Source organism: Pan troglodytes, chromosome 15, assembly GCF_028858775.2.
Source record: "Pan troglodytes isolate AG18354 chromosome 15, NHGRI_mPanTro3-v2.0_pri, whole genome shotgun sequence".
NCBI lineage: Eukaryota > Metazoa > Chordata > Mammalia > Primates > Hominidae > Pan > Pan troglodytes.
In genome coordinates, this window is record NC_072413.2 from 101,134,470 (window position 1) to 101,159,571 (window position 25,102).

Consider the following 25,102-nt stretch of genomic DNA (forward strand, 5'->3'; position numbering starts at 1 on the left):
TGATTCTCCTGCCTCAGGCTCCCGAGTAGCTGAGATTACAGGCATGCACCACCACACCTGGCTAATTTTGTATTTTTAGTATTTTGTGTTTTGTATTTTTAGTAGAGACGGGATTTCTCCATGTTGGTCAGGCTGGCCTCGAACTCCCGACCTCAAGTGATCCGCCCGCCTTGGCCTCCCAAAATGCTGGGATTACAGGGGTGAGCCACCATGCCCAGCCCCAACTGCCCCTCTTCTAGAGAGCTTTCCTCTAGGTGCCTTCAAGAATGCAGAGAGAGAGAGGGCCAGTAATGCGCCTCCCTGTGTTATTCTCTGGTCTGTGCTGAATCGGCCTTTTCTGCTGCCCTACAGGGCGCAGGTGGAGGTTTAATTAATGGACTAAATGAGGTAATAAAAAGATTGGGAAAAATTTTTTTCAAGGTGAAAAAGGAGTGAAGGATAGTACCTCCCATTTCTGCATCGAAACTCCTTGGTCTGGAAGTCCTTTCTTGTGTCTGACTTAAATACATCAAGCTGAATTTCAGACGCTGAGCAACGTTGGAGGAGAAGCAAGATAACACTGTGCTTAGTGAAGGGGATCCTAGCTTCACCACTAGCTGGCACATGACTGGACCGCTCTGTGCCTCAGTTTCCTCATCTGTGAAAAGAAGAGAGTTAGTGCCCACTTCATTAGGCTGTCCGATGAAATCGGCTAATGTATACAAAACACTTAGAACAACGCCTGGCACCGGTGGAGATCAACAAACATCAGCAGTCTACCCAAAAGAATTGAAAGCAGGAACGTGAACAGATATTTGCATACCCGTGTTCTTTTGTTTGTTTGTTTTTGTTGTGAGACAGGGTCTTACTCTGTTGCCCAGGCTGGAGTGCAGTGGTGCAATCATGGCTCACTGCAGCCTTAACCTGCCAGGCTCAGGTGGTTCTCCCACCTCAGCCTCCCAAGTAGCTGGGGCTACAGGTGCACCCCATCACACCTGGCTAATTGTTTGTATTTTTGGTGGAGACAGGGTCTCACTATGTTGCCCAGGTTGATCTTGAGTTCCAGAGCTCAAGCGATCCACCCGCCTGGGCCTCCCAAAGTGCTGGGATTACAGGCATGAGCCACCACACCTGGTATACACACCCATGTTTTATAGCAGCACTGTACACAGCAGCCAAGAGGTAGCAGCAATCCCAGTGTGCACAGAGAGATGAATGAATGCACAGTGTAGCCCATCCATACAATGGAATATGATTCAGCCTCAAAAAGGAAGGGAATTCTGATACCTGCTACCACATGAATGAATCTTGAAGGCATTATGCTGAGTGAAATAAACCTGACAACGCCCTCCTGGCAGATACAGACACAAAAGGATAAACACTGTGTGACTCTGTTTATTTGCAGTACATAGAATAGTCAAGACCACAGAGACGAAAGGTAGAATGGCGGTTGCCAGGGCCTGGAGGAGAGGGAAAGAGGAGTTAGTGCATAGTGGGTAGAGTTTCTGTTTTGCCAGGTGACAATTTCTGCAGGTGGAGGGTGCTGTTGGTTGCACGACCCTGTGAATATACTTAATGCCACTGAACTGTGCACTTAAAAGATTATAAATTGCATTATGTATATTGTACCATAATAATTTTTAAAAAGTCAGCTGTCATTGCTCTGGCAGAGAGAAGGGAGGGAACATCCCATGTGTTGTAGCCTCTGAGACCCTGGGTTGCGTGTGAGGAGCTGACCATGGCTCCTGGCCAGCTGCTGGCACACTCGCCTTCTAGGCTAAATGGAGAGGTCATTGCCAGTCTGCTCCTGTCTGCTGCCCTCCCTGCCAGGCAGAGCCCCCTGCTCACTGCCCCTGGCCTGTGCCCTGGGGAGCTGGGGAATGGGACAACCGCTGGCCACTGGTCACAAACATCCCCACCCAGCATGTGATGCTGGCTTCCTGCTGGGGAGGAGCCGTAGGCTGGCCTTTGGCTCCTCTGGAAGTGCCTGGCCTCTTGGGAACTGCTTTCTGCATCTGCGAGAAGAGGGTAAGGACTGCTCCTGCCCTATGGGCCCCGTTGGCTGTCATCCCTTGGGCCTCCATGCTGCCCCATTTTCAGAAGACTTTCCTTGTCTTGAGGACTTCACGTATGTTACCATTGACCCTCATGCCTGAGCTTAGAGAGGGGAAGTGACTGGTGCAGACACAAGTCCAAGGCAGCAGCCTCGTTTCCCAATCTCCAGCCGGTGCTCTAGGCGGGCCACTGCCGTCAGTGGGGAACAAGGGTGGCAGCCCCGCCTCAGCCCTGCAAAGCCCGTGGAGACCAGGGGCTGCCTTCGAGGGGACAGTGGGGCCTAAGGCCTGACAACGCCCTCCTGGCAGATGCAGACTTCCCGAGCAATTTCCCGATCTGCTTGGGAATGGGAGGGGGGGTGAGGGGGTGGGGTGGGGGAACAGAGTCTGGCAGGAGAGTCTTGTGGGGATTGCACAATGAGGCCACAGCAGCCAGCCGTGAAGGCAGCCACCGGCCAGGGCCCCTCAGCCCGTATCCTCATCGCCCCTGTGTGGATGAACTCCATCTGCGCAGTGCCGATGGAAGGACCCTCCCAGCCCTGGGACACCGTGGCTCTGTGGACTCATCTGAAAAATGTCATCCCTGGAGTCCTAGGAGAGAAGGGGTGGGGTTGGCAGCCTTAACGCCCCATCCTGCATCCTGGCGGCCTCCTGCATCCGCTCCCCCACAGGTTCCCCAGAGACAGGATGGATGGCAATCCGAGTGCAAACCTGGCGCTTGGCCAGCACTCTGGAAGAGGAAGTTCTCAGTTCCCAGGGCACCTGAACTCACAGCCGCCCCCACTGCGCTGGCCCCCCTGGTCCTGGAAGACCTGTTACTAGGCTGCAGAAGGGGTGGCGGAGTGATCAGGGGGCGGGGAAAGAGGCCAAACAAAAGAGGGGAGGAGCAGAGGCCCCAATGAGGCAGGAGGGAAGCCCCTGCCCAGCGGGAAATTCCTAAATGTCTGGGTCCTTTCCAGAGGGCAGGAATTCCTAGCCTAGAGTGTGAAATAAGGAAGGAAGTGAATCTCCAGTGGGTTCCCTTCACAGCCCCTTTCCATCCTCCCCACATGCCCCACCCCCACATCTCCCAAAACAGACCCTGAGAGACAGTGTGGATGGGGAAACAGGCCTGGAAACGGAGGCCTGCGCTGAATGGGCAAAGCCGGGTTGATGATCCAGACGAGGCCCTGGAGTCTGGGCCTTGGGCCCCTCCCCTTCTGCCTGCTCCAGCAGCCTGTGGGTCCAGCCCTAGCCCCAGAGGGGGAAAGGCTCCAGTGGGAGTCCCATAGGCCTGGCTAGGAACCCCACTCCGCTACTTAAAGTGGTGTGACCCGGGTCAGCCACTTCACCTTTCCGCATTTACGCATTTCAAGCAAGGCTTGATGACCGGAGGGGCTCAAGGCCCTGTGCACAGCCGCGCGGCCAGCACTCTGGCCAGCCTTGTAGCCCCCTTCCCCTTAGGGGGCCTCCTTCAGGAAGCCCCCGTCCCCTGCCTCCTTGTGGCCACGGTGATACCGGAACACTTCAGACGGGCGGCTGGGGAGTTGGGGTAGGACGGGCTCTCCCGCAGCTGGAGCCGGTCTGTGACGCGGGAACGCGGCCAAGCGCGCCCCATCCAGGCGGCCTATCAGGAGCCGTCGTCGGACAATGGCTCCGCGCCCCACAACCCCGTCCTCCCCGTGCCGTCCCCCGAACTCCACATACCATGCGACGCGCGGCCAGCCCCCCGCCCCTGCCCGGCTGCTGGGAGGAAGTGACAGCGCCCCGCATCCCCCGCTGGGCAGGCCGGGCGCGCCCAGCCCCTGGGACGCAGGGACACAGCCGGGCCGCCCTGGGCCTTGGCCTCCGCCCGCGGGTTTTCCGCGGTTGCGACGGGGCGGGGAAGGAGGGGCGGGCGGGGCGGGGCTGACTCTGCGACTATTTCAGGCCTTGCGGAACCCGGGCCAGGACAGTGGCGGCCAGGCCGGGACACGGTAAGTGACCTCCGCTTCCACGCGTCCATTCCCCGCCGCTCCGCGCGGCTTCTCGCCCGCCCCTACCCCGAGGCCAGGCCGGATTCCCCGAGGGAAGAGCCTGTCGCCGCGGCGGGGACAGGAGGGGGCTGGACGCTTCCAGGGACCCTGGCCCCACTGCCAGGGAAACTGAGGCCCTGGCGCGCCCAGCGTCCGCGCGTCCGGGCGCAGAGGGGCCAAGGCTGGCTCTCGCGGCGGAGGGCCCGGACCTGCCAGAGGCAGGGAGGGCGGGGCTGGGGCAGGCACAGGGGTCTCCCCTCCATTACAGCAGAAAGGCCCCAGGTCCGGCGTGACTCCCCGGCCGGGCGACACAGGCCGAGTCACTTCCTCGCCCGTGCCCGGGTGTCCTCATCGGGGGATGGGTGCGCCTTCCACATCCTGCCCAGCACTGAAGGAGCCGGGCCCAGCGAGCTCCCGGGAGGTGTGTGGACATCAGCCCTGACGGGGAAGGCGAGCCAGGTCAGTGGACCTGAGGAGAGGCCGGGCAGCAGGAGGCTGGGGGGCGCTGTTGAGCCACTGGCCGTGACCACTCTACGAGCCTCCCAGCAGGCCCCTTCCTGCCTCAGTGGGCCCAACCAGCGGCAAGGCTCAAAGGAACGCCCCTCCTCCCCTTCTTCCTTTCTGGCTGCACCGGCTCGCTGCTGCCTGCAGGACAGACTCAGGACACAGGAGACTCACCCCCACTGAGGCCCAGCTAGGTGCCCAGCACTTGGCTGCGCGGTTTGGCCACATCCCCTCAGCAGCACTGTGGGGTGGGGGTCCTCATCCCCTTTTCAAAGACGGGGAAACGGCGGCTTGTGAAGGAAGGAGGTGTGCAGTCCACACACTAGTGAGAGGTGTGCTGAGCCCACACCGAAAGCGTTTCTCTTTCCATGGCACCGGCTGCCTCGGAGAGCGGAGACCTGGGGCGAGGCCCAGGGGGCTGCAGCAGGACCTTCAGGCGCTCTGGGTTTCGTGTCACAGAGGGGAGAAGGCGGTGATGCTGTGGGGGTCCTGCGGGAACTGTGCCTGGAGGTGGGACAGAGCCTAGTACATGTGGGGTGGGACAGGGAAGGCTGAGGTGAGGCTGGCAGGGAGCATTGCTGGTAAGGGCCACCCTCCCCCACCCCAGGAGAATGGCAGAGGTGGGGCCTGGGCACCCAGGGTGGGGCTGAGTGGCCCTGCCAGACAGACCAGCTCCCGTGGGTGCTAGGCATGCACCTGAGAGGGGCTGGGAAGCGAAGTTGGGGCACCGGGTGGGGAGCAGAGGTGCCCCATGGCCTTGCCCCTGAGGCTCCCCGGAGCATGCCCCTCTTGGTCCTGGAGTGGAATGCTCAACCCAAATGGCACTAGGGAGGCCAGTGCCATCCAGGAGTGTGGGACTCTGCCCAGGGCACTGGGTGAGCATGGCAGGGGCTGGGGGTGGGAGGAGCCCAGGCTTCCTGTCCCTCAGGTGGCTCTGGCCAAGCCCCTCCAGGATGGGGACAGGGTAGTGGGGCTGGTGGAGGCAGCGGGGCCATGGGAAGAGTCAGATGGGCCCAGTCTGAGCCCCCATGGCTGCTGTGCTTGGGGCAAACACCTCCTACTCAGCCTCAGTTTCTCCTTCTGGATGGTGGATCATCCTGCCTGCCTTGCAGGGCTGTTTCAGGGGTCACTTGAAGTTACCATGATACATGAGACAAGGCTGCATGCATTTAGTCTTGGGGTGGGGCAGACAGGTGGCATCAAGGTTACAGGTCACCCCAGTTCTTGGGGAGGCCCAGCCCCTGCCTGCTTCCCCCTTTCAGATCAGCCATGCTCTTCTCCAGTGGACCTGGCCTTGCTCTGACAATGGTCAGGTGCTGGGCAGGGACTCTGGGGAAGCTCGGGTCTTGCCTCTCTGGATGTAGCTTGCAGGATAGCCGGGGATGTGGAGGCAGGGGAAAGCTGGGCTCTGGGACTGGGTGGCCTGAGTTCCAAGCCCAAGCTATTGACTATAGGGACAGTTTAAGCCGAAATAACACCCTTCCAGATGAGAGAAAGGAAGAGATGGGATGGGCACCCAGGAAGGCTGCAGAAACTGGAAGCATTTGTGATGATGCTACGATCCCATTTGGGAGGGGGTGGGAGCCAGGAAGCCTGGGTTCTGGACCCGAGTTGCTGTGTGACTTCAGGCCGCCCTGTGACTCGCTGAGCCCCTTGCCCCAGTGATGTGTGAAAGGCTGTCTGAGGTCCCACCCACTGTGGCTTCTGTAGATCCTGGTCAGGCTCTGCCCCTTTCATGGCCCAGCTGGAGCAGCTGTGTTTCTGTGACCCCACCGCTGGATCAGAACTGGACAAGATGGCAGAGGGGCTGGGTCTGGGCAGGAGGAGGCTGGGTTCCAGTCTCAGGCCGGTTCTGGTGTTCTAGACCCCGGCATGTCCCAGACCTTTCTGGACCTCTGTTCCTGCTCTGTCCAAAGGGACAGAGCCCATGCCCCGCCTCTTCCCTAGGGTCCCGTGGGATCCAGGGAGGTGTCCATTGCCTGCTTCCTGCCCAGAGGGTGGGCTGGCAGGGAAGGATTTGCCCAAGTAAAGTGAAAGTCCCCCTCTGTGTGGCGGGCTTGGCGTCCCCAGCCTCTTCCTTGCTTCTGGGGCTGTGAAGTATTGGAAGGGGAGCTGTAGATGGTGAGATGCTCGTGGCCAGGGAGGAAGCACAGTTGTTGGTGCTCAGCTGGGCCAGGAGATGGGCAGAGCCCCGGTGGTTGAATGGGTGAAACAGACTGAGTGTACTCAATGCAGCCAGCATAGCTGTGTGTCCAGCCTGGGAGCCAGGGCCGGTCCGTGGTGACCACTGATGCCTTCACCCCCACCCCGCAGGAGCCTGCAGGCCTGAACCAGGGTGATGCTGAAGATGATGACCTTCTTCCAAGGCCTCTAGAGCCATCAGCCTGTGCCAGGCACCCTCGACTTGCCTAGAAGCCCCCAAAAGTTGCAGTCCACATCAGAGGCAGAGTCAGAGGCCTCCATGTCGGAGGCCTCCTCTGAGGACCTGGTGCCACCCCTGGAGGCTGGGGCAGCCCCATATAGGGAGGAGGAAGAGGCGGCGAAGAAGAAGAAGGAGAAGAAGAAGTCCAAAGGCCTGGCCAATGTGTTCTGCGTCTTCACCAAAGGGAAGAAGAAGAAGGGTCAGCCCAGCTCAGCGGAGCCCGAGGACGCAGCCGGGTCCAGGCAGGGGCTGGATGGCCCGCCCCCCACAGGTGCTCTAGGACCCTGGGTTAGAGCTAGTCTGGGGCCTGGACGGGGTTGGCGCTCATCCGCGTGGGTGAGCCACTTGCACAGTGGGCCGGCAAGTGGGGCTGGAAGGCGCGTCTGTCTCCCTGCTTTCACCTGTGCCGCAATCTGGGGGGCTGGGAGGCCTTCAGCCTAGTCAGGGACACCGACATCACCCTTTAGGGTGTTGGCCGCCGGCCCTGTGCGCGTCTAGGGGAGGACGGTCCCGCTTGGCGCTGGCCGCCCCGCCCGGTGGGCGGTGGGCTGGGGCCGGGGCTGACGCGGCTTTCCCGGCGCAGTGGAGGAGCTGAAGGCGGCGCTGGAGCGCGGGCAGCTGGAGGCGGCGCGGCCGCTGCTGGCGCTGGAGCGGGAGCTGGCGGCGGCGGCGGCGGCGGGCGGTGTGAGCGAGGAGGAGCTGGTGCGGCGCCAGAGCAAGGTGGAGGCGCTGTACGAGCTGCTGCGCGACCAGGTGCTGGGCGTGCTGCGGCGGCCGCTGGAGGCGGCGCCCGAGCGGCTGCGCCAGGCGCTGGCCGTAGTGGCGGAGCAGGAGCGCGAGGACCGCCAGGCGGCGGCGGCGGCGGGGCCGGGGACCTCGGGGCTGGCGGCCACGCGCCCGCGGCGCTGGCTGCAGCTGTGGCGGCGCGGCGTGGCGGAGGCGGCCGAGGAGCGCATGGGCCAGCGGCCGGCCGCGGGCGCCGAGGTCCCCGAGAGCGTCTTTCTGCACCTGGGCCGCACCATGAAGGAGGACCTGGAGGCCGTGGTGGAGCGGCTGAAGCCGCTGTTCCCCGCCGAGTTCGGCGTCGTGGCGGCCTACGCCGAGAGCTACCACCAGCACTTCGCGGCCCACCTGGCCGCCGTGGCGCAGTTCGAGCTGTGCGAGCGCGACACCTACATGCTGCTGCTCTGGGTGCAGAACCTCTACCCCAAGTGAGCAGACGAGGGGCTGGGCCCGGGCCGGCAGGGAGGGTGTCCTCTGTAGGAGGGGTGTCGAGGGGTGTCGAGGTGTGCCGCCGGCAGCTTTTAGTGAGGTCGGTGTTTGCAGAGTTTTGGGTCTGAGAATGCAGGGGTGGGACTTGGACTCCCTGGGGCAGAGCCTGGACAGGCAGAGACTGGGCCTGGACACAGGGATAAGGCTGGGGCTGGGTCTGCGTTGCTCTTGGAATCCTTAATTTCCTGGGCCTCAGTCACATTCTGCTGTTGGGGAAACTGAGGCACAGAAAATGGTAGGGATTTCATTCATTCACGAGCGCCCAGTCTGAGGAGGGGGCAAAGCAATCAATAACCATCCAGAGCTGGAAGGGCTGTGGCAGCAGAGGCCAGGCCCCGTGCAGAGCATGGGCCCAAAGCAGGCCTGGAGAAGTCAGGGAAGCCAGCCTGGAGGAGGTGAAAGCCAGCGGTCCTTCTCTGAGCCAGGGAATCAGGCCAGGAGGCAGGAGGAGGGGTGATAGGGCAGGTAGGGGAGAAGGTGAGAGGAAGGTCGGTGCTCCTGAGCATGTCCTCTTCCAGGGCACTCTGGAGCTGAGCAGAGCTATGCGGGCACCCCCAGGCAGGAGAGTTCGAAGTGATGGGCTAGGGCCACGTGTCTTGTTAGACCCCCATTGTGTAGGGTTACCCTGTGAGCCCGCCGCAGAGCTGGAGCCCCTCAGGTGGGAGGCTGGCTGTGCAGCTGGTACCCCTGCTGAGTACAGCCTCAGGCGTCCCTTGACTCCATAGATCCCTGGGCGTGCCGGTCATGCGCACGGTCTGCATGGAGAGAGGCTTACTGCAGTGTGGAAAGGCCCAGGGCGGGGGAGTCCAGGGGCTGTTATTGTGGGGCTTGGCCACTGCTGGCCCCAGATCCTAGTGTGAAACTTTAGGAAGGAAGCCTGGAAGTATAGACAGTGTGGGCAGTGTCTGCCGTCTCGGGGGCCTTGGGTGGCCTGTGGGCTCAGTTCATGTTGAAGGGTCAGCCTCTGGCAGAAGGATAGAGAAAGGGTCCAGTGGGGAGGGTGGGAGAGGAGTCAGCAGGGCATAGGGGAACTGGCACAGGGCAGGGGCCACGGGAGAGATAACCCAGCCCAGAGCCAGTTCCCGCTTGCTCGTCCTGACTCACCAGGAAATGCCGGGCACCTGCACCCCTGCCTGCCAGTCTTTCTGTCCCAGTGACCTCGGGGTCTGCTGGCCTGGGGTTAGCAACAGGCAACTAAAGCCAAGCTGGGCATGGAGCCCTGGTGAGAGGGTGCCCAGGGGGGCATCGTTGAAGCCTGTGTGCCAGAAATGTGGAGAACGGAGGGACACCGCTGCATCTGGATTGGGTGAGGGGCAGAGAGAATGTCATTTGTAAACCTCTAGGCAGACAAAGGGCCCTTAGGAAGTGCCAGGGCTGGGCAGTCCCCTGGGAGCTCTGGGGCGCTGCAGAGGCGCCAGGACAGTGAGCCAAGATGCGTCTGTGGAGCAGTTTGGGGCAGCCCTTCCTGCCCATTCTGGCCTACCCCTGGGATTGGGAGGTGGCCGGGGCTGGTGAGATGCCCAAGACCTGCAGGGCTGGAGCGCAGTGGGCTGGGAGCTGGCTGGATTCCAGGGCTGCTGTGAGTAGGAGCAGGGTTTTATCTGGGTGACAGGTAGCCTTGGAGCAGGAAGAAGATCAGATCTTAAAGGTGGCTCTGGCTGCTGGGTGGAGAAGGAATTGTTGGAGGTGAGGGAAGGAGCAGAGAGGCCGGGAGGAGGCTTTTGCAGTGAGCCAGCGGGGAGCTGATGGGAGCCGGCCAGGGCGCCAGAGTGGCATGAGGCTGCTGATTTTGGGGGCTATTTTGGAGCAGGACCTAATGGGGGGGTGGTGAGAGAGTCAGAGGAGGCATGATGACTTCAGAGTTTCTGTTCCAAACCAAACTAAGTAGATGGAGGACCCATCATCTGAAATGGGGACCGGGTGGGGGTGCGGGAGGGTGTGCTGGGCAGTCTGGGCCTGCCAGAGACCAAGGCTGAGGGCCTGGGCTCTAGCTTGAGTGGTGGTGCTGATTTGGTATAGTTGTCCTCATGCCAGCCTCCCCTGCCTGCAGTGACATCATCAACAGCCCCAAGCTGGTGGGTGAGCTGCAGGGTATGGGGCTCGGGAGCCTCCTGCCCCCCAGGCAGATCCGGCTGCTGGAGGCCACATTCCTGTCCAGTGAGGCGGTGAGTCTCCACCTGGGCCAGGGAGGCGCAGGGAGGCAGCAGAGGAGAGGCTCGGAGACAGACAGGACATGGGCAGGGAGCTTGACGGGTCTTCCAGGTGAGCGAGGTGAGGGATAGTGCCCCAGTGACCTGCCCCTCCTCCTCCAGGCCAATGTGAGGGAGTTGATGGACCGAGCTCTGGAGCTAGAGGCACGGCGCTGGGCTGAGGATGTGCCTCCCCAGAGGCTGGACGGCTACTGCCACAGCGAGCTGGCCATCGACATCATCCAGGTACTGCAATCTGCCCCAGGGCACACGTACCGCCCGTGCACGTGCATGGGGAGCCCCACGCACATTCCGTCCTGTGTGCATACCCATGCCCACCTCGGGGCACCCCCTCTGTTCCCGCCTGTTTCCTCCCCATCCCCGCCCCCTTGTCCAGGCGAGCCCCTGCTCAGCTCACCCACCACCACCCTGCAGATCACCTCCCAGGCCCAGGCCAAGGCCGAGAGCATCACGCTGGACTTGGGCTCACAGATAAAGCGGGTGCTGCTGGTGGAGCTGCCTGCGTTCCTGAGGAGGTGGGTGTGTGCCCAGGATGGGGTCCCTGTAGCCACCTCTCTCAGAGCCACGGCCCCTCCCTAGTGCCTCAGGTGGGGAGCTGAGCTGGATCCCCGCCCTCCACCCCTGTCCCTGTCATTCTGAGCCAGGAGTTGTTTCCCACTCAGCCAGGACACTGAGAGCCTCAGGTGGTCTGACCTCCACCAGGATTCAACGTGGGAGCCTCTTGCGCCCACCCCATCAGCAAAGCTCTCAGCAGAGCAGCCTCTAGCTTCCAAGAGGATACCCCAGGAGGGACTGAGACCCTGCCACCCCTTCATACAACACTCCTAGTCTCCACCGCCTGAATTCTCTCTGCTCTCTCCCTCTGGACCTCTGAGGGCTTCTCCAGCCAACCACACGCTCACTCCTACCTGGTCTCCCAACTCTAGAGAGGGCCTGGGAGCAGCAGAGATGGGCTGGTACCCTCTTCAGGAGCCCTGGCCTTAGCTTGTGAAGCCAGTTCCATGATGCCCAGGGGCTAGCGGCCCCTCCCTTGGCTATGGGCAGCCAAACAGAAAAGTGAACCCCAGGAGCTGGCAGGGAGGGCGGGGAGGCTGCTGCTGTGGTCCCAGTGTTTGGGCTGGTCCTGAATGTGCCCCTTCTGGTTTCGCCAGCTACCAGCGCGCCTTTAATGAATTTCTGGAGAGAGGCAAGCAGCTGACGAATTACAGGGCCAATGTTATTGCCAACATCAACAACTGCCTGTCCTTCCGGTGAGAGTGTTGGGAGGGGCTAGCGGGAGTGGGAGTCACTCTGCAGGCAGGAGAGGGGAGCTGGAAGGTGGAGGGAGGAGGAGCTGCTTAGGCCAAGAAGTGGAATTCAAACCAGCAACATGTGTGAGGACGCCACGGCCTGCAGCAGCAGCAGCAAACATTTCCCAAGTGCTGGCTGGGGCAAGCACACAGGCAGATGTTTCACCCATTATCTTATCCTTAAAGCAACCCTGTGAAGTAGGTATAGTGATCTGTCTATTAGGCAGATGAGCAAACCACTGGAGGAGGCTCACTTGCCCTCAGTTACAAGGGGATGTGGTGGAGGAGTGTCCTGAGGGCATGGAGAACATGGATAGGAGGACTTGATCCCATAGAGAATGGGGAGCCATTGAGGGTTCTAGAGTGAAGAGAGGGGGCTGTCTGGCTCCCTGGGTATGGGGCTATAGGCTGAGCAGGGCTGGGGTGACCTCTCTGCCTCCACCTTCCAGGATGTCCATGGAGCAGAATTGGCAGGTACCCCAGGACACCCTGAGCCTCCTGCTGGGCCCCCTGGGTGAGCTCAAGAGCCACGGCTTTGACACCCTGCTCCAGAACCTGCATGAGGACCTGAAGGTAGCGGGAGCCTCTTGCCCTCAGGAGCCCAGTGTTGGGGGGTTCCCAGGGAGGGACTGGGAGGTGCCCCCAGGGAGGAGTGGCAGAAGCAAAGATGTGGGGAAGACACGCTCCAGGCCTGTGGACGGCACCGCGGGCCAGCTCTGGTACAGCGGTGATGCCCGGTTGGGGACCCTAGCAGGCTCTGAACTCCGCTGATCATGTCCTGGGGTTTCACCTGAGAGGGGCCGCCTGGGGCTGGGAGGGCCTGGAAAAGTTTCACTGCCCCTCCCCGATTCAGACACAGCCCAGTCCCAAGCCTGCAGACACCTTTCCTTCAATCCGCTCAGCCCCTCCTATCCACCCCCATCCCCGCGCCTGACTCCCAGCAACTGAGGCTCAGGGTCATCGGCAGCTGGGGTTATATCTGTTATGGGCCAAGAAATCCACAGAAAATGCTGTGAAAACAAGTAATTCCTTTAGCAGGGTGTAAAGTGGGGGGTCTCTCAAAAGGAAGGGGAGAGGTTCCCTTCCCGGTGTCAGGGACTAGCGGCCATGGGTGGCCTGAGTGTGGTGGAAGCCCGAGCGGTGACCCCAGATCCCCTGGTACTGATCTCCCTGGCCCAGCCAAGCACAAGGTCTTGTTTATGAAGGAATTTATTTATTTAAGTGGCAGTGGACTTGGCCTCCGGGCCGGCAGACAGGCTCTCCTGGCTCCTGAGCCGCACTGGGTGACCTTGGATAAGGGTGCACAGAGCCGGCTCCCACTTCCTGTCTGTGAGCAGGGACCTGAGGTTGGCCCGGGTTCCCTGGGAGTCCTTGAGTGCCCCCCGCCCCTCCACCAGGCACATGTGTCGGTGTGTGTCTGTGTCTGCGTGTCTGCGGCTGGCAGCCCTTCCTCTCCAGGGCGTGACTAGACATCCTGCCTCTCCTGTCTCAGCCACTGTTCAAGAGGTTCACGCACACCCGCTGGGCGGCCCCTGTGGAGACCCTGGAAAACATCATCGCCACTGTAGACACGAGGCTGCCTGAGTTCTCAGAGCTGCAGGGCTGTTTCCGGGAGGTGAGGAGGCTCTGGGCTGGTGGCTGGGTCTTGGGGAGTTGGGGGCAGCCCGGACACGCACACTAGCACGTCTGTGTACACTCACGCACATGTGCTCACACACGCACATGTGAACACACGTGAATGCACGAGCATGTGAACACGTGCACATGTGAACACACGTGAAGGCACGAACATGTGAACGCACGAGCATGTGAACACACACGTGAATGCACGAGCATGTGAACACATGCGCACATGAACACACGTGAAGGCACGAGCATGTAAACACACACGCATGTGAACACGTGAACACATGCACATGTGAACACACACATGTGAACGCATGAGCATGTGAACGCACACATGTGGATGCACGAGCATGTGTGCAGTCTTTTGCTCTGGCATCTGCCTCTCTCTGGAGGCCTGGCTACAAGGCTTCAAGGGAGGTGGCGAGCTCCCCATCAGCAGACAGCTCACACGCCCCTGGCTGCTTGCCCTCCCAGGAGCTCATGGAGGCCTTGCACCTGCACCTGGTGAAGGAGTACATCATCCAACTCAGCAAGGGGCGCCTGGTCCTCAAGACGGCCGAGCAGCAGCAGCAGCTGGCTGGGTACATCCTGGCCAATGCTGACACCATCCAGCACTTCTGCACCCAGCACGTAAGCCCCTGCCCACCTCTCCCAAGCCCCTCTGAAATGGCTGCCTCTTCTCCCCTAGCCCTTTCAGGGTCGGAGATAGGCCGTTGGTGCCTCTCTAAGCCCAACGAGTCGCTGACCCGAGCCTCTGGACCCCTGGGTCCCTCCAACCACACCCACTCCTGCAGGGCTCCCCGGCGACCTGGCTGCAGCCTGCTCTCCCTACGCTGGCCGAGATCATTCGCCTGCAGGACCCCAGTGCCATCAAGATTGAGGTGGCCACTTATGCCACCTGCTACCCTGACTTCAGGTGAGAACCTGGGGCACCTCAGGACCACTGTCACATCACTGTGGCCAAGGCCTCACAGGGCTGGCATTGGGAACCCAGATCCTGGCAGCTGCCCACGTGCCAGTCACTGTGTGAACCTCACCAGGGGCTCATTCTTGTGGCCTTCACCACAGCACTACGAGGACAATACTTCCCATTCCCGTTTCACAGAGGAGGCCTGGAGAGCTCACAGGATGTGTCCAAGGTGACACGGCTAGTTAGTGTCTGGCTGCATGGCCCACACTCTTAGCTTTACCTGACACTGCCTCTCACAGGGGAGACTGAGACCAGAGAGGCCAGCTTCACCCAGCCTGGGGGGCCTCTGCGGCCTAGGCCTATGCTCTGGGACCAGGGCTCATATTCGGGAGTGGAGGCTTAGCCCTTGGCTGCCTGAGGCTCTGGTGGGCCAGGGACATTGTTTCTTCCCGGGCTGGGTCCTCTGACATGTTGGGGTAAGTTTGAATGGGTCTTGACAGGGTTGACCCCAGCTTCGCCAAGTCCAGTCCCTGTCTGATCCATTCCACCCATTCATTCATTCACCCACCATACAAGCACCCATCTGCTCATCCACCCATTCCTTCACCCATCTGGCTATCCGTCTATCTTCTCACCCACTCATCACCTGTCTACCCATCCACCCACCCACCCACCCACCCGTCTATCCATCCATCTATTCATCCACCTACCCATATAAGCACCCATCCACCCATCTACTCATCCGTCCACCCCTCCACCCATTTAGCTATCCATCCACTCAACCACTCACCCACCCACCCATCCACCCATGCATCTACTCACTCATCCATGCTCCCATCCCTCCACCCGTCTAGCTCTCATCCATCTGCTCACCCACCCATCATCCATCTACCTATGCCACCAACAATTATAGAGAAGTCTGCTAGGTGTCAGCCTCTGTTCTAGTTACCAGGATGCAATGAAGTACAAGGGAAGCCAGGTCTCAGTCCTCCCTTAGGTAGCTCATTCTGTTGAGGGCCAGCAATAATAATGACATAATCAGGCAAAGAAACAATTACAAGTTGTAAATAGGGTTTAACCAAGGTTGTGGATAATAGGAGGTGCCGACTTTAGAGACAAGAAAGCCTTTTGGGGGTGGACATCTTAGCGGAGACCTAAGGGGTGGGAAGAGGCGGTCATCTCAGGGCCTGGGAAGAACATTGCAGGGGAACAGCCAGTGCGGAGGCCTGAAGCAGGCTGGGGCATGGCTGCTCTTGGGACCATCAGGTGGAGTGCATGGGTGAGGGAGAGTGAAGTGCAGCCCCCTCGTGGGCCGGGCATTGGCTGTCGGGCCCTGTGGCACTGGCCGGGAGTGCAGGGAGCTGGTGAGTAGGGGTGGGGGTGACAGGCTGGGCTGACAGGATGCTCTCTTTGCCAGCAAAGGCCACCTGAGCGCTATCCTGGCCATCAAGGGGAACCTATCCAACAGTGAGGTCAAGCGCATCCGGAGCATCTTGGACGTCAGCATGGGGGCGCAGGAGCCCTCCCGGCCCCTATTTTCCCTTATAAAGGTTGGTTAGCTTTTCCTGTGGCCTGACCTGCCTGTGAGTGCCCACCAAGCCTTGGGCACACCCTGCTGGGAGCTGTTAAGAGCAGCGCTGGTTCTCGGTTCCTCCCGGGTCTCCTGTGCTCTGATGCTACTTCTGCCTAGCCCTGGCGGAGGTGCAGGCCCTGTCAGCTGGAACTGGAGAGACCTTGGTTTGTTTACATGTCCGATGGGGGCAGGAGCTCCCATTCTGGGCAGCCAACCAGGCAACACCAAGGACTCTTTGTAAACGATAGCTGATCGTGTGCACGCAAGGAAAGAACCAGGAGGGAGAGTGCAGCCAGGCTCAGGGATCCCCGGACACCTCTGTCCAGAGCCCCTCCACAGTCGGCCTCATGACTGTCCTCCTCGTGGGTGGGGCCGAGGGCCCTCTTCAGCTCTCTGGAGACAGGGGCCGAGCCTCACCCATCTGCCCTCTGCAGCCCAGGGCCACCGTGAGCTGGATTCAACAATGGTGGAATGGAAGACAGAACTGGAAGAGAAAGAAGGAAAAGATGAGCTCTCGTCTGGCAGGGGCTTTTAGGGCCTGTGGCGAGCTGTGAGCACCGCCAGCATTAGACGTCACATCCAGGTGGCCCCACGGCCCCTACAGGCTGGCCCTGCAATGGGGCCCTGAGCCCTCCCTCTTCATCCCCCAAGGCCTCAACTAGAGGGTGGTCCCCCAAGGGCTTGGTGTCCACTACAGAAGGGCCCAAGACCTCCTGGGTCCTCTCAGGCTCCCCCTTCCCCAAGGCAGGGACAGGCCCTGGGGGTGCCACCGTGGGCCCTGCCACCCAGAAGTCTGGCTGAGGTCTGGGCAGGGGCAAGGCAAGCTTGACCTCTCACTGTTGACCCTTTGGCCTCTGTATTTGTTTCCTATTGCCGTGACAGGTTTCCACAAACTTCGTGGATCAAAACGAGGTCTTCCAGTTCTGCGGGTCAGAAGGCTGACCCGGGGCTCAAATCTGGGTGTCGGCAGGCCTGCGCTCCTTCTGGAGGCTCTAGGGGAGAATTCATTTCTGGCCTTTTCATTTTTAGAGGCTGACTGTAATTCTTGACTTCAGGCTCCTCCATCTTCAGAGCCAGCTGTGGGTAGTTGAATCTTTTTCCCGTCACCTCATTGAGGCCTCCCCTCTCCTGCCTCCCTCCACCACTTTTTTTTTTTTTTTTTTGAGACAGGGTCTTGCTGTGTTGCCCAGGCTGGAGTGCAGTGGCCTGGTCATGGCATCAAGGCTCACTGCAGCCTGGACCTCCTGGTTCAAGTGATCCTCTTGTCTCAGTCCCCTGAGACAATCCCCCATGCCCAGCTACATATTTTTTGTGGATACAGGGTCTCATTCTGTTGCCTAGGCTTGTCTGGAACTCCTGGGCTCAAGGGATCTTGTAGCCTTAGCCTCCTAAAGTGCTGGGATTATAGGCATGAGTCACTGCACCTGGCCTGCTCTGCCGCTTTTAAGGACGCTTGTGATCACATTGTGCCTACCCAGAGAACCCAGGTCGTCTTTCTATTTTCAGGTCAGCTGATTAGCCACCTTAGTTCCATCTGCAACTTTAGTTCCCACTGGCTGTGTAACCTAACATAGTCACAGGTTCTGGGGACTGTCACGTGGACATCTTTGGGAGGCCATTATTCTGCCCACCGCACCCTCCGTTCATCCCCTGCCCTGCCGGGCACCTCGCTCTACCCCAGGAAAACGTGAGCTCGTTTTCCTGCTCAGCACGTGCTACCCCTAAGGCTCTGCTCCTCCCTGGGCCTGAAAGTTCCTTCTCAGCCTGAGAGGGGGCCCTTCGGACTCAGGCATGACTCAGCCCGGCTGATGCCTCTGCAGTGCTGAGTCAGGATTTGGGGCCGGCTCTCTTGGGTCCGTCCCCTTTTCCCAGGTACTGCCTTACAAAGCTGTGGCCAGGAAGTGGCCGGTATAAAGGATGCCCAAGGTCTTTGTACATGTGTAGGACTTAGCGTGTTTGATATTGTTAATATAATAATAATTATTTTTTAGATTACTGCTTTTGTATGTATGTTGAACAGGATCCAGGTTTTTATAGCTTGATATAAAACAGAATTCAAAAGTGGCTGTGGAGTGATTTATTTTGGGAGCTGCACAATGATGGGGGGCCCAGCCAGGCAGCCTTAGCAGCTTTCTGAGCCTCTAGGGGTCCGGGCAAACCTACCTAGGTTCTGTGTCAATCCCCAGCCTGTCCCAGCCCCCAGGGCACCTCATGTGGTCCAGGCAGGAGATGGCCCACCATCCCCTCACTGTGAGCAGGAGCTTTGGAAGTGTCTGCCTGTAGGGCATGGACAGTCACTTCACCCTTCCGTGCCTCAGTTTCCTCATCTGTAAAAAGGGGACTGTGACCCTTTGGGGCTTCCTCCACCGTCCTTTACTGAGGAAGAGGGTGGGGTGGACACGGGGCAGCTATTTCAACCGCATGCATGGGACACAGAGTGGGAACTGACTCTTACCATGCTGGCATTGACCTGAAAGCTACAGCTGTGGACACAGGAGGTCTGGTTTGTGTTCAGAGACGGGCTCAGCTGCCACGGAAGGGTGGGCCTCTCCGCAGCCAATCTGGCCTGGAATTTGGGAAGGAGCAGAGTCCCTGGAAGGGAAGAAGGGTACCTTGATGAACGTTGCACAGAGGCCGGGGAGGGCCCCAAGGGGAGCCGTGTGCACCTGAAGAGGGGTGTGGGCTTCAGCAGGGCCTGGGACAGCCCGGAGCTGGGGGTGGGGGAGGGCAGGCCCTTTCTCCTGAGTGCCATTCTTGGGGCCAAAGCGGATGGCATGAGGCCACCGTGCAGTGAGAGAAAGGAGGGAGACGAGGGCCAGGGGCAGTGCGGCTTGGCACGGAGACCCTCTGCCCGGCTCCTGGACCCGCCGGTCCATGTGGCTGCGAGGTCCTGGCCTGGTTGAGCCACGTGGGGAGCGTGGGCCTTGGGCGGACGAGTTCCCGTTCCTCTCCTCGGAGCACAGGGTCAGGGGGAAGTGGGGGCAGCGCGACTCTCCCCTGCATGGCCCCCTGACCCTGGGCAAACGTGGGGAGAGATGGCGCCTGAGCCCCAGTGGAAGCTGTCAGTGGGCCCTGGCACACATTCTCCCACGGGGGCGGACTTAGGTCCCAAAGTGACCCCCAGCCTCGCGGCGGCCAGGGCGGGCCGAGTCGTCGGAGCGCGGCGGCACCTGGGGCCAGGTGGACCCCCCCCGCGGGCTGCGCCCACCCCTGGCAGAGGGGCGGGCTCCGGGCGCGAGGCCCCAGGCGAGGAGGAAGAGGGTGCGGGCGGCGCCTTGGAGGTTCCTGCTGTTCCTGCTTTTCGGGGCGGGGGCCTTCCGGGTCACTGTCCCGCCAGCTGTTGGATCTGCACCAGTAACTTCTCCAGGAAAATCCCCCGGGGAGGAGGATCTGCCCGGCGGGGAGGAGCGAGTCCCCCAGCGCGGGGACAGGGCGGGCGGAGCGGGGCCTGGGCCAGGCCTGGTGCCTTTGTGCAAGGACGGGCCCCGGGCTGCCCAGGCTCCTGTGAGCAGGGGTGGAGCGGGGAGGCCGCAGCCCCCGCGGAACACCGGGCGCCCCCGGCCTCCAGCAGTGGGAAGCAGCCCGGGGGCCGACGCTCCCTGCAGGAGCCAGGAGCAAGCAAACAAGCAGCAGGAGTGCAGGCGCGGGGACGGGCCGGGGGTGCCTGCGGGTGAAAGGGCGGCTCAAAGGGACAGTCGCTGGAGGCCGGGTCTTGAGGAGGTGCCTGGAGCAGACCCGGGCTGGGCGCTGCGGGGGAGGGAGGAGCTTGCGGAGGCCGGCGGGCGGGAACGGGGGGGGGGAATTCCAGGTTTTAGGCAAAGAAAGACGGCAGGACTGGGGAAAAGGGATCCTGGACAGGAGACTCCGCAGGAGGAAGGAGGGGGCTGGTAAGTGGGCTCCTTCCAGCTGGGGAGCGGGGCTGGAAGGGGCTGGAGACGCGAGTTTCAACTCATGGGATTTATGGCTTGGAAAGACCCCTCTGCCCTTCGGGGGCGCTGGGGTCCCCAGGGGAGAGATGAGGGCGGCAGCGAGGGCCCCCTCGTGCAGTGAGATGGAGCGAGCTCTCGGTGGGCTGAGGGAAAGAGCAGCCCAGGGGCTTCTAAGAGACCGGGAGGGAACCAGGCTGCTTCCAGGGACAGGGAGGGCCTGGGAGGGGAGAAAGGGCTGAGGAAGCGCTTGGTCAAGTTCAGGGGGAGAGGTCCCTCCGCACTCGCAGTTGTGCCCTGTGTCACCAAGATGTTGTTCCCAAAGTATTCTTTTGGTGTTTTTTTTATTTTTATGTTTTCCTTCTTTTCACAGGTGTTGACCCAAAGTATTTTCTCTCATGCCTGGCCACGCTGCCCTGGACCCTCCACCCAGCCGAATATGACACATCTCCAGAAACCCAGCAGGCGCAAGCCGCAGGGTTGGCCTTAAAATCCTGCTTAAACAGGAGACCCTGGAGGCCTGCTTCAGTGCCACCAGCCTAACCGCCAGGGCTCATCAAAGACGCTGCCCAGATGCATTGAACGTAAGCAAGATCAGCAAAGGTTTATCTCAACTTCAGACTCACTCCCAGAAACTCACTCTTGGGAGCTCTCTGTGGAATTGGGCCCCCCTTCTTCTGGTATTATGTTTTCAAAACGGACAGGGATATGAAAGAAAAACTTATCCAGGAAAGAAAATTGGGTTGAACATTTAACATCTCATTTAAGTCTTGCAATAATGGCTATATGTATTTTTGCTAAATAAATCTTCTATTAATCTTTTTTTTTTTTTTAAGTTTGAGATGTCTGCAGAATGGGCATGTGGTTCATTAGAGTGACCAATACCCCGGTGAGTGACAACACTTTGTGTGCGAGGCTGCCGGCCGCCAGGCCCTCTCTCTCTCGCTCACTGCTTTGGGGGCATCATTTTGCACAGCCCCTGTGGAGGGTGATTTGGGCTTCCGGGTCAGGCTGACAAATGCAGGAACCTGTGAAGCAGCCATTCTCCTTCCAGGAATGTACCTTATCCATGCTCTACCAGCTATGCAAAGCAACTTGAGTGCCAGACTAGTCACTTCAGTTACAGTAGCAACATACTGGAAACTCCCTAAATGCCCATCGGCAGACACCAGGGAAATCACTGCAGTGCACCCAAACAATGGAGTACTATGTGGCGGTGAAAAAGAATGAGGAAGTTCTCTCTGTTCTCATGTTGACATTCAGGACACATAACGTTAAGTGGAAAAAAGCACAGTGCAGAGCAGAGTTTGTGGTGTGTGTGTGTGTGTGTGTGTGTGTGTGTGTGTGTGTCTGAGAGAGAGAGAGAGAGGTGAACAGGGTTGGATGGGAACAGAAGTTAGGAAGGAGCTATTTGGCCGTATATCTTGTAAATTTTCATTATGAGGCATGTGAATGTGTTATATTATTAGCATTTTATAACTGAACATTTAACTGAGAAAATGAAAGTGGTGTTGCTGGAGATGGGAGGAGAGAGGAGGAAAATACTTTAGTGTCTCAGGGGTAGGCTCAACCAGCCATGTCCAGCGCCTCTTTGAAGTGGGTTCATCAGCAACCTGTGACTTGGCGTGAAGCCAAGTTCAGCGCTGAGGTGCAGACTGTAATCACAGGGCTGAGTTTAACCAAGACTCTGGTTTTGTCAGGCGATCACTATGGAGGATGATAGCTGAGCCGTGGGAGGGGCTTGCCAGGGAGAAGTCATACTGATGGGCAATACCCATACTGACTGCTGCTATACCCAGCAGTCCCTGGTCGCCCCCAGAACTCCCATCCTCTGACCCTGTGCTGCCTTGCAGCCCCTCAGCCCCCCATGCATGCCCCCACCATCCCTGCAGTGAGACCCCACAGCCTCCTGAGATGCCAGGTAAGCCATGCACAGCCAGGTGCTGTGCCTCAGAACTTGCTGCAAAGCTACTTATGCAAGGCGGGGGAAGCCGTCCTGGGAGGCTGTGCAGGTGAGCAGCCAATAAACAAGTGAAAAGAAACCCCCCTCCCTCCTTGTTTGTCTCTCCAGCGCCCTCTACTGACAGTGCACAGCACCGTGCCAGCAGGAGAGAGGGAAAAGTTCCAGAATCCCCAAGCAGGGCAGTGAAAGATGGGCTTGGGTCAGAGGCAGTAGATGGATAGCAGGCAGTTGCTTTCCACATGCACCCTTTTACACACGTTTAACCTTTTCTAAAAATTCCAGTAAATGCAATACATGTATCCTTCCCACAAGTGAAGATGCACTCACGCTGTCTCCAAAATGAGGAGACAGTGAGGACAAGGTGCCAATGGTTACTGTAGCCACTGTTGGCTCTGTTAATTACACCACAAATTCAACCACAGTCCACTGAATATCTTGTTACCTGAAGACTGAATGGTAACACTAACCTCCAAAAAATTGTGTGTACAATACAGATGCCAGCGAGAGAAAACAGGAAAATGGTTGGCATGTGGAAACAAACACGTGAAAATAAGCAAAGGAAACTAAGCAAAACTACTACACTCCTTGCTTCCGTGACAGTTGGGAGCCGAGGCTTGAAGTCCATGGTTCCTTCTCCCATCACTCATCCTGGATTTTCCCCTCCCTCAGCTAGTTGGTGATCTTTACTTGATGAAACAACCAAAACTTTCATTTCAGAAGGATCTGAGTCCTCAATTTTCCTGCCTTTCTATGGCTGGGGTAGTTTTCCATGAACCTTTTCTATTGGCCATGGAAATAGTCAGAAGTGCCGCAGAGAATGAATGCCCTGATTTCCAGACATAGTAGCAGCTGCCTGGTCTCCCAGGAGAATCAGAACCTATCACTGCAGTCAAGAGAGCAATCATTTTTTAGGTCTTTTGGTGTCATGACAGAATGAGCCCCAGATGGCCAGGTGGCGGCATCATCTTTCAATTTAATGAAACCATTGCTGTGTCTCCTGGTTGAAGGATGTTCCTCTCTGGGACTAAGACCTTCACATTAGCAGAGCTCAAAGTTGCTGCGACAGGAAGCAAAAATCCTGCCAGCTGGTTGTTATTGGGGTAATAGTAAGTGGATCCCCCTCATATCAACTGGTTGCATGGGGTTCTAATCGGGGAAAAGGAGTCAGGCTGGGGGGAGCAGGGAAAGCAAAACAAACAAACAGAAAACAGATAAGCTATAAGCCTGCCTTTCTACATGGCCCAGGACACACAGAGCCCTCCTAAGCAAATAACTCACAATCTTCCTGTGCCCAACTTATCACCAGACCCTCAGCCGATAGACAAATGTAAGTTAGCTCACTGCAACCTTGGCACTATCAGTACTGCGCATGGCCCTCTCCAGCACAAGCACCATCCTATAAAATCCCCCACAAGTCTTTGTCTCCTTGTAGTCAGCTCCCCTTTTGCTGATCTGCCCATTGCTTTCTTGCAATGTATTTTCCTGTGTTCTCTAATAAGCCTGCCTGTCTTTACCTACAACTCTCTTGGTAAATTCCTTTATTGCATGCGCCACTGGTCCTAGTTAGTCACTACCTGTGACAGCTTGGTTTCTGGAGCCATGCATTTTGGCTATAAGGGAAATAGAACCATGTGGTGGCCCCTGATTCAAAGCGCATATGGGTATTGCCACTCAGTCTTTTGCTGAGGCTAGCTCCTTCTGGGTGATAGAATAAGCAGTAAGATCAGTGAATTCCATGGCCACGAGCCACTGTGGCATTTCCTTGGTGGTGAAATGCGTTCCTTGGTCAGAAGCAGCCCTGCATGGACGCCATGATGGTGAAAGGCCTCACGTGAGGCTACGAGCAGCAGTGCTGCAGAAACACTCTGGGTAAGGGAGGCAAAGTGTGTCCCTTCCAGGAAGGTGAGTCCGTGTCCCCTCCATGATGGAAGAGACCAGGACCCACCTGCTACCAGATGCTGGCTGCTGTCTGTGGGGGAAGGTGCCATCAGGCACTCAGTGCTGCTCTCTGGGGTTGTGAGAGGGGGCTGCCAGCAGTGGGGTTAGAATGAGGTCATTGGGTGACTCTAATCCAATACGACTGGTGTCCTAAAAAGGGGAAATTTGGAGACAGACACAGGGAGAATGCAGTGTGAGGATGGAGACAGAGATCAGGGTGCTGCTCCTGTCAGAGGCATTCGAACCAGAGTGACTCCATCTTGAATAGGGGCTGGGAAAAATGAGGCTGGGGCCTGCTGGGCTACATTCCCAGGAACTTAGGCATTGTTAGTCGCAAGAGTTTACGGTTGAGGGAGCAGATTAATAATGTTTACTAACAGACCCGGAATGTCCTGATGTCCCAATATCTTGAGAACGCAAGCATTCCTAGTTTAAGACGTTTTGTTTTAAAGATAATAATATCGATTCTTGTGAAAGATGGTAATTACAAAGATTAATCCTCTATCACAAACCCTTGTAGTAAAGCACATCTCCTATGATTTTCGTATCTTAAACAGGCATCGTACTTAGGCTGGGCTTGGTCCTCCTTTTACTTTAAGGAATGCCCTTCTCTGTCTATAGATTAGTCATTCTTTTTTTTCTTTTTCTAAAAAATATATGTATATATTTTGGGGGCTCTATTTTACAGGATAATATATATATATATGTATGTATCTTTTGTATATATATTTGTGTTACAGGCCGAAAGAATGAGTGATCAACTCAGTATACCACTGGAGGCTCTATGAGTAAACAGCAAACTGTTTCTCATAAATGCGGAATGTTGGCAAACTGACAAACTGTGTCTGCCACCCAGAAGGGATGCTGAGGGCAGTCACTCCCCAAACGCAGTGTTTCTTGAGATTAGGTACATCCGAAGCCTGTTAGGAATAACATGAACCTGTTATCAACTAGCAGCTGACCAGTCGCTACCTCCTCCTCCCTGCACTTGCTACCCAGTAAATATGAAGGGCTGTGGAAGCTCAGGGGCTGCCTTTGCTCACTAGAAGCAGGGAGCTCTCTTCATCCTTCCCTGGACAGTTCCTTTAAAACAGTTTCTTTTGTCTTCACTTTTCATTTCTACGTTTGTCTCTTCGTTCAGTCTTGTAATGACGGTCTCAAGTAGTAAAAGTAGTCATTGTTGTGGGGATGATCTCAAGTAGTAACCGTGGCAGTCAGCCACATATTTGTATATATATATTTACAGGATACAAATGATATATATATATATATTTGAAGACAGAGTCTCACTCTGTTGCTCAGGCTTGAGTGCGGTGGCACAATCCTGACTCACTGCAACCTTTGCCTCCCAGGTTCAAGCAATTCTTGTGCCTCCGCCTCCCGAGTAGCTGGGATTACAGGCACACACCACCACACCCTGCTAATTTTTGTATTTTTAGTAG

General features: G+C 58.0%; 1 protein-coding gene and 1 long non-coding RNA gene across 5 annotated transcripts; one reads left to right on the plus strand and one right to left on the minus strand.

Moving 5' to 3' along the window:
* Nucleotides 1-388: 388 nt before the first annotated feature.
* Nucleotides 389-3,849, minus strand: LOC107968257 (uncharacterized). Its single transcript, XR_001709369.3, has 2 exons — nt 3,114-3,849; nt 389-637 (listed from the first exon to the last, which is right to left on the minus strand). It is a non-coding gene; the product is annotated as an uncharacterized LOC107968257 (long non-coding RNA).
* TNFAIP2 (TNF alpha induced protein 2) lies at nt 1,966-17,897 on the plus strand. 4 transcript variants are annotated; one of them, XM_063793148.1, is made up of 14 exons: nt 1,966-2,007; nt 3,942-4,486; nt 6,845-7,224; nt 7,537-8,164; nt 10,276-10,390; nt 10,538-10,660; nt 10,850-10,950; nt 11,587-11,685; nt 12,174-12,297; nt 13,217-13,339; nt 13,825-13,980; nt 14,145-14,266; nt 15,678-15,810; nt 16,268-17,897. In XM_063793148.1, exons 3-14 carry the CDS (start codon nt 6,993-6,995, stop codon nt 16,385-16,387), a joined length of 2,076 nt encoding a protein of 691 aa, XP_063649218.1. In that variant the 5' UTR covers nt 1,966-2,007; nt 3,942-4,486; nt 6,845-6,992; the 3' UTR covers nt 16,388-17,897. The 4 variants fall into 4 exon arrangements, with proteins under 4 accessions (XP_063649218.1, XP_016782251.3, XP_016782252.3 ...); XM_016926762.4 differs by having other exon boundaries at nt 1,993-2,107; XM_016926763.4 differs by having other exon boundaries at nt 1,993-2,107; nt 3,942-3,988.
* The last annotated feature ends 7,205 nt before the right edge of the window (nt 17,898-25,102 follow it).

What these genes read in the sequence shown, in the direction of transcription:
- TNFAIP2 (XM_063793148.1), top strand. Translation starts at nt 6,993, where the DNA reads ATGTCGGAGGCCTCCTCTGAGGACCTGGTGCCACCCCTGGAGGCTGGG. An exon ending in CATTCCTGTCCAGTGAGGCG is followed by an intron (nt 10,391 to 10,537) that starts GTGAGTCTCCAC and finishes CTCCTCCTCCAG; the next exon opens with GCCAATGTGAGGGAGTTGAT. An exon ending in CCCTATTTTCCCTTATAAAG is followed by an intron (nt 15,811 to 16,267) that starts GTTGGTTAGCTT and finishes TGCCCTCTGCAG; the next exon opens with CCCAGGGCCACCGTGAGCTG.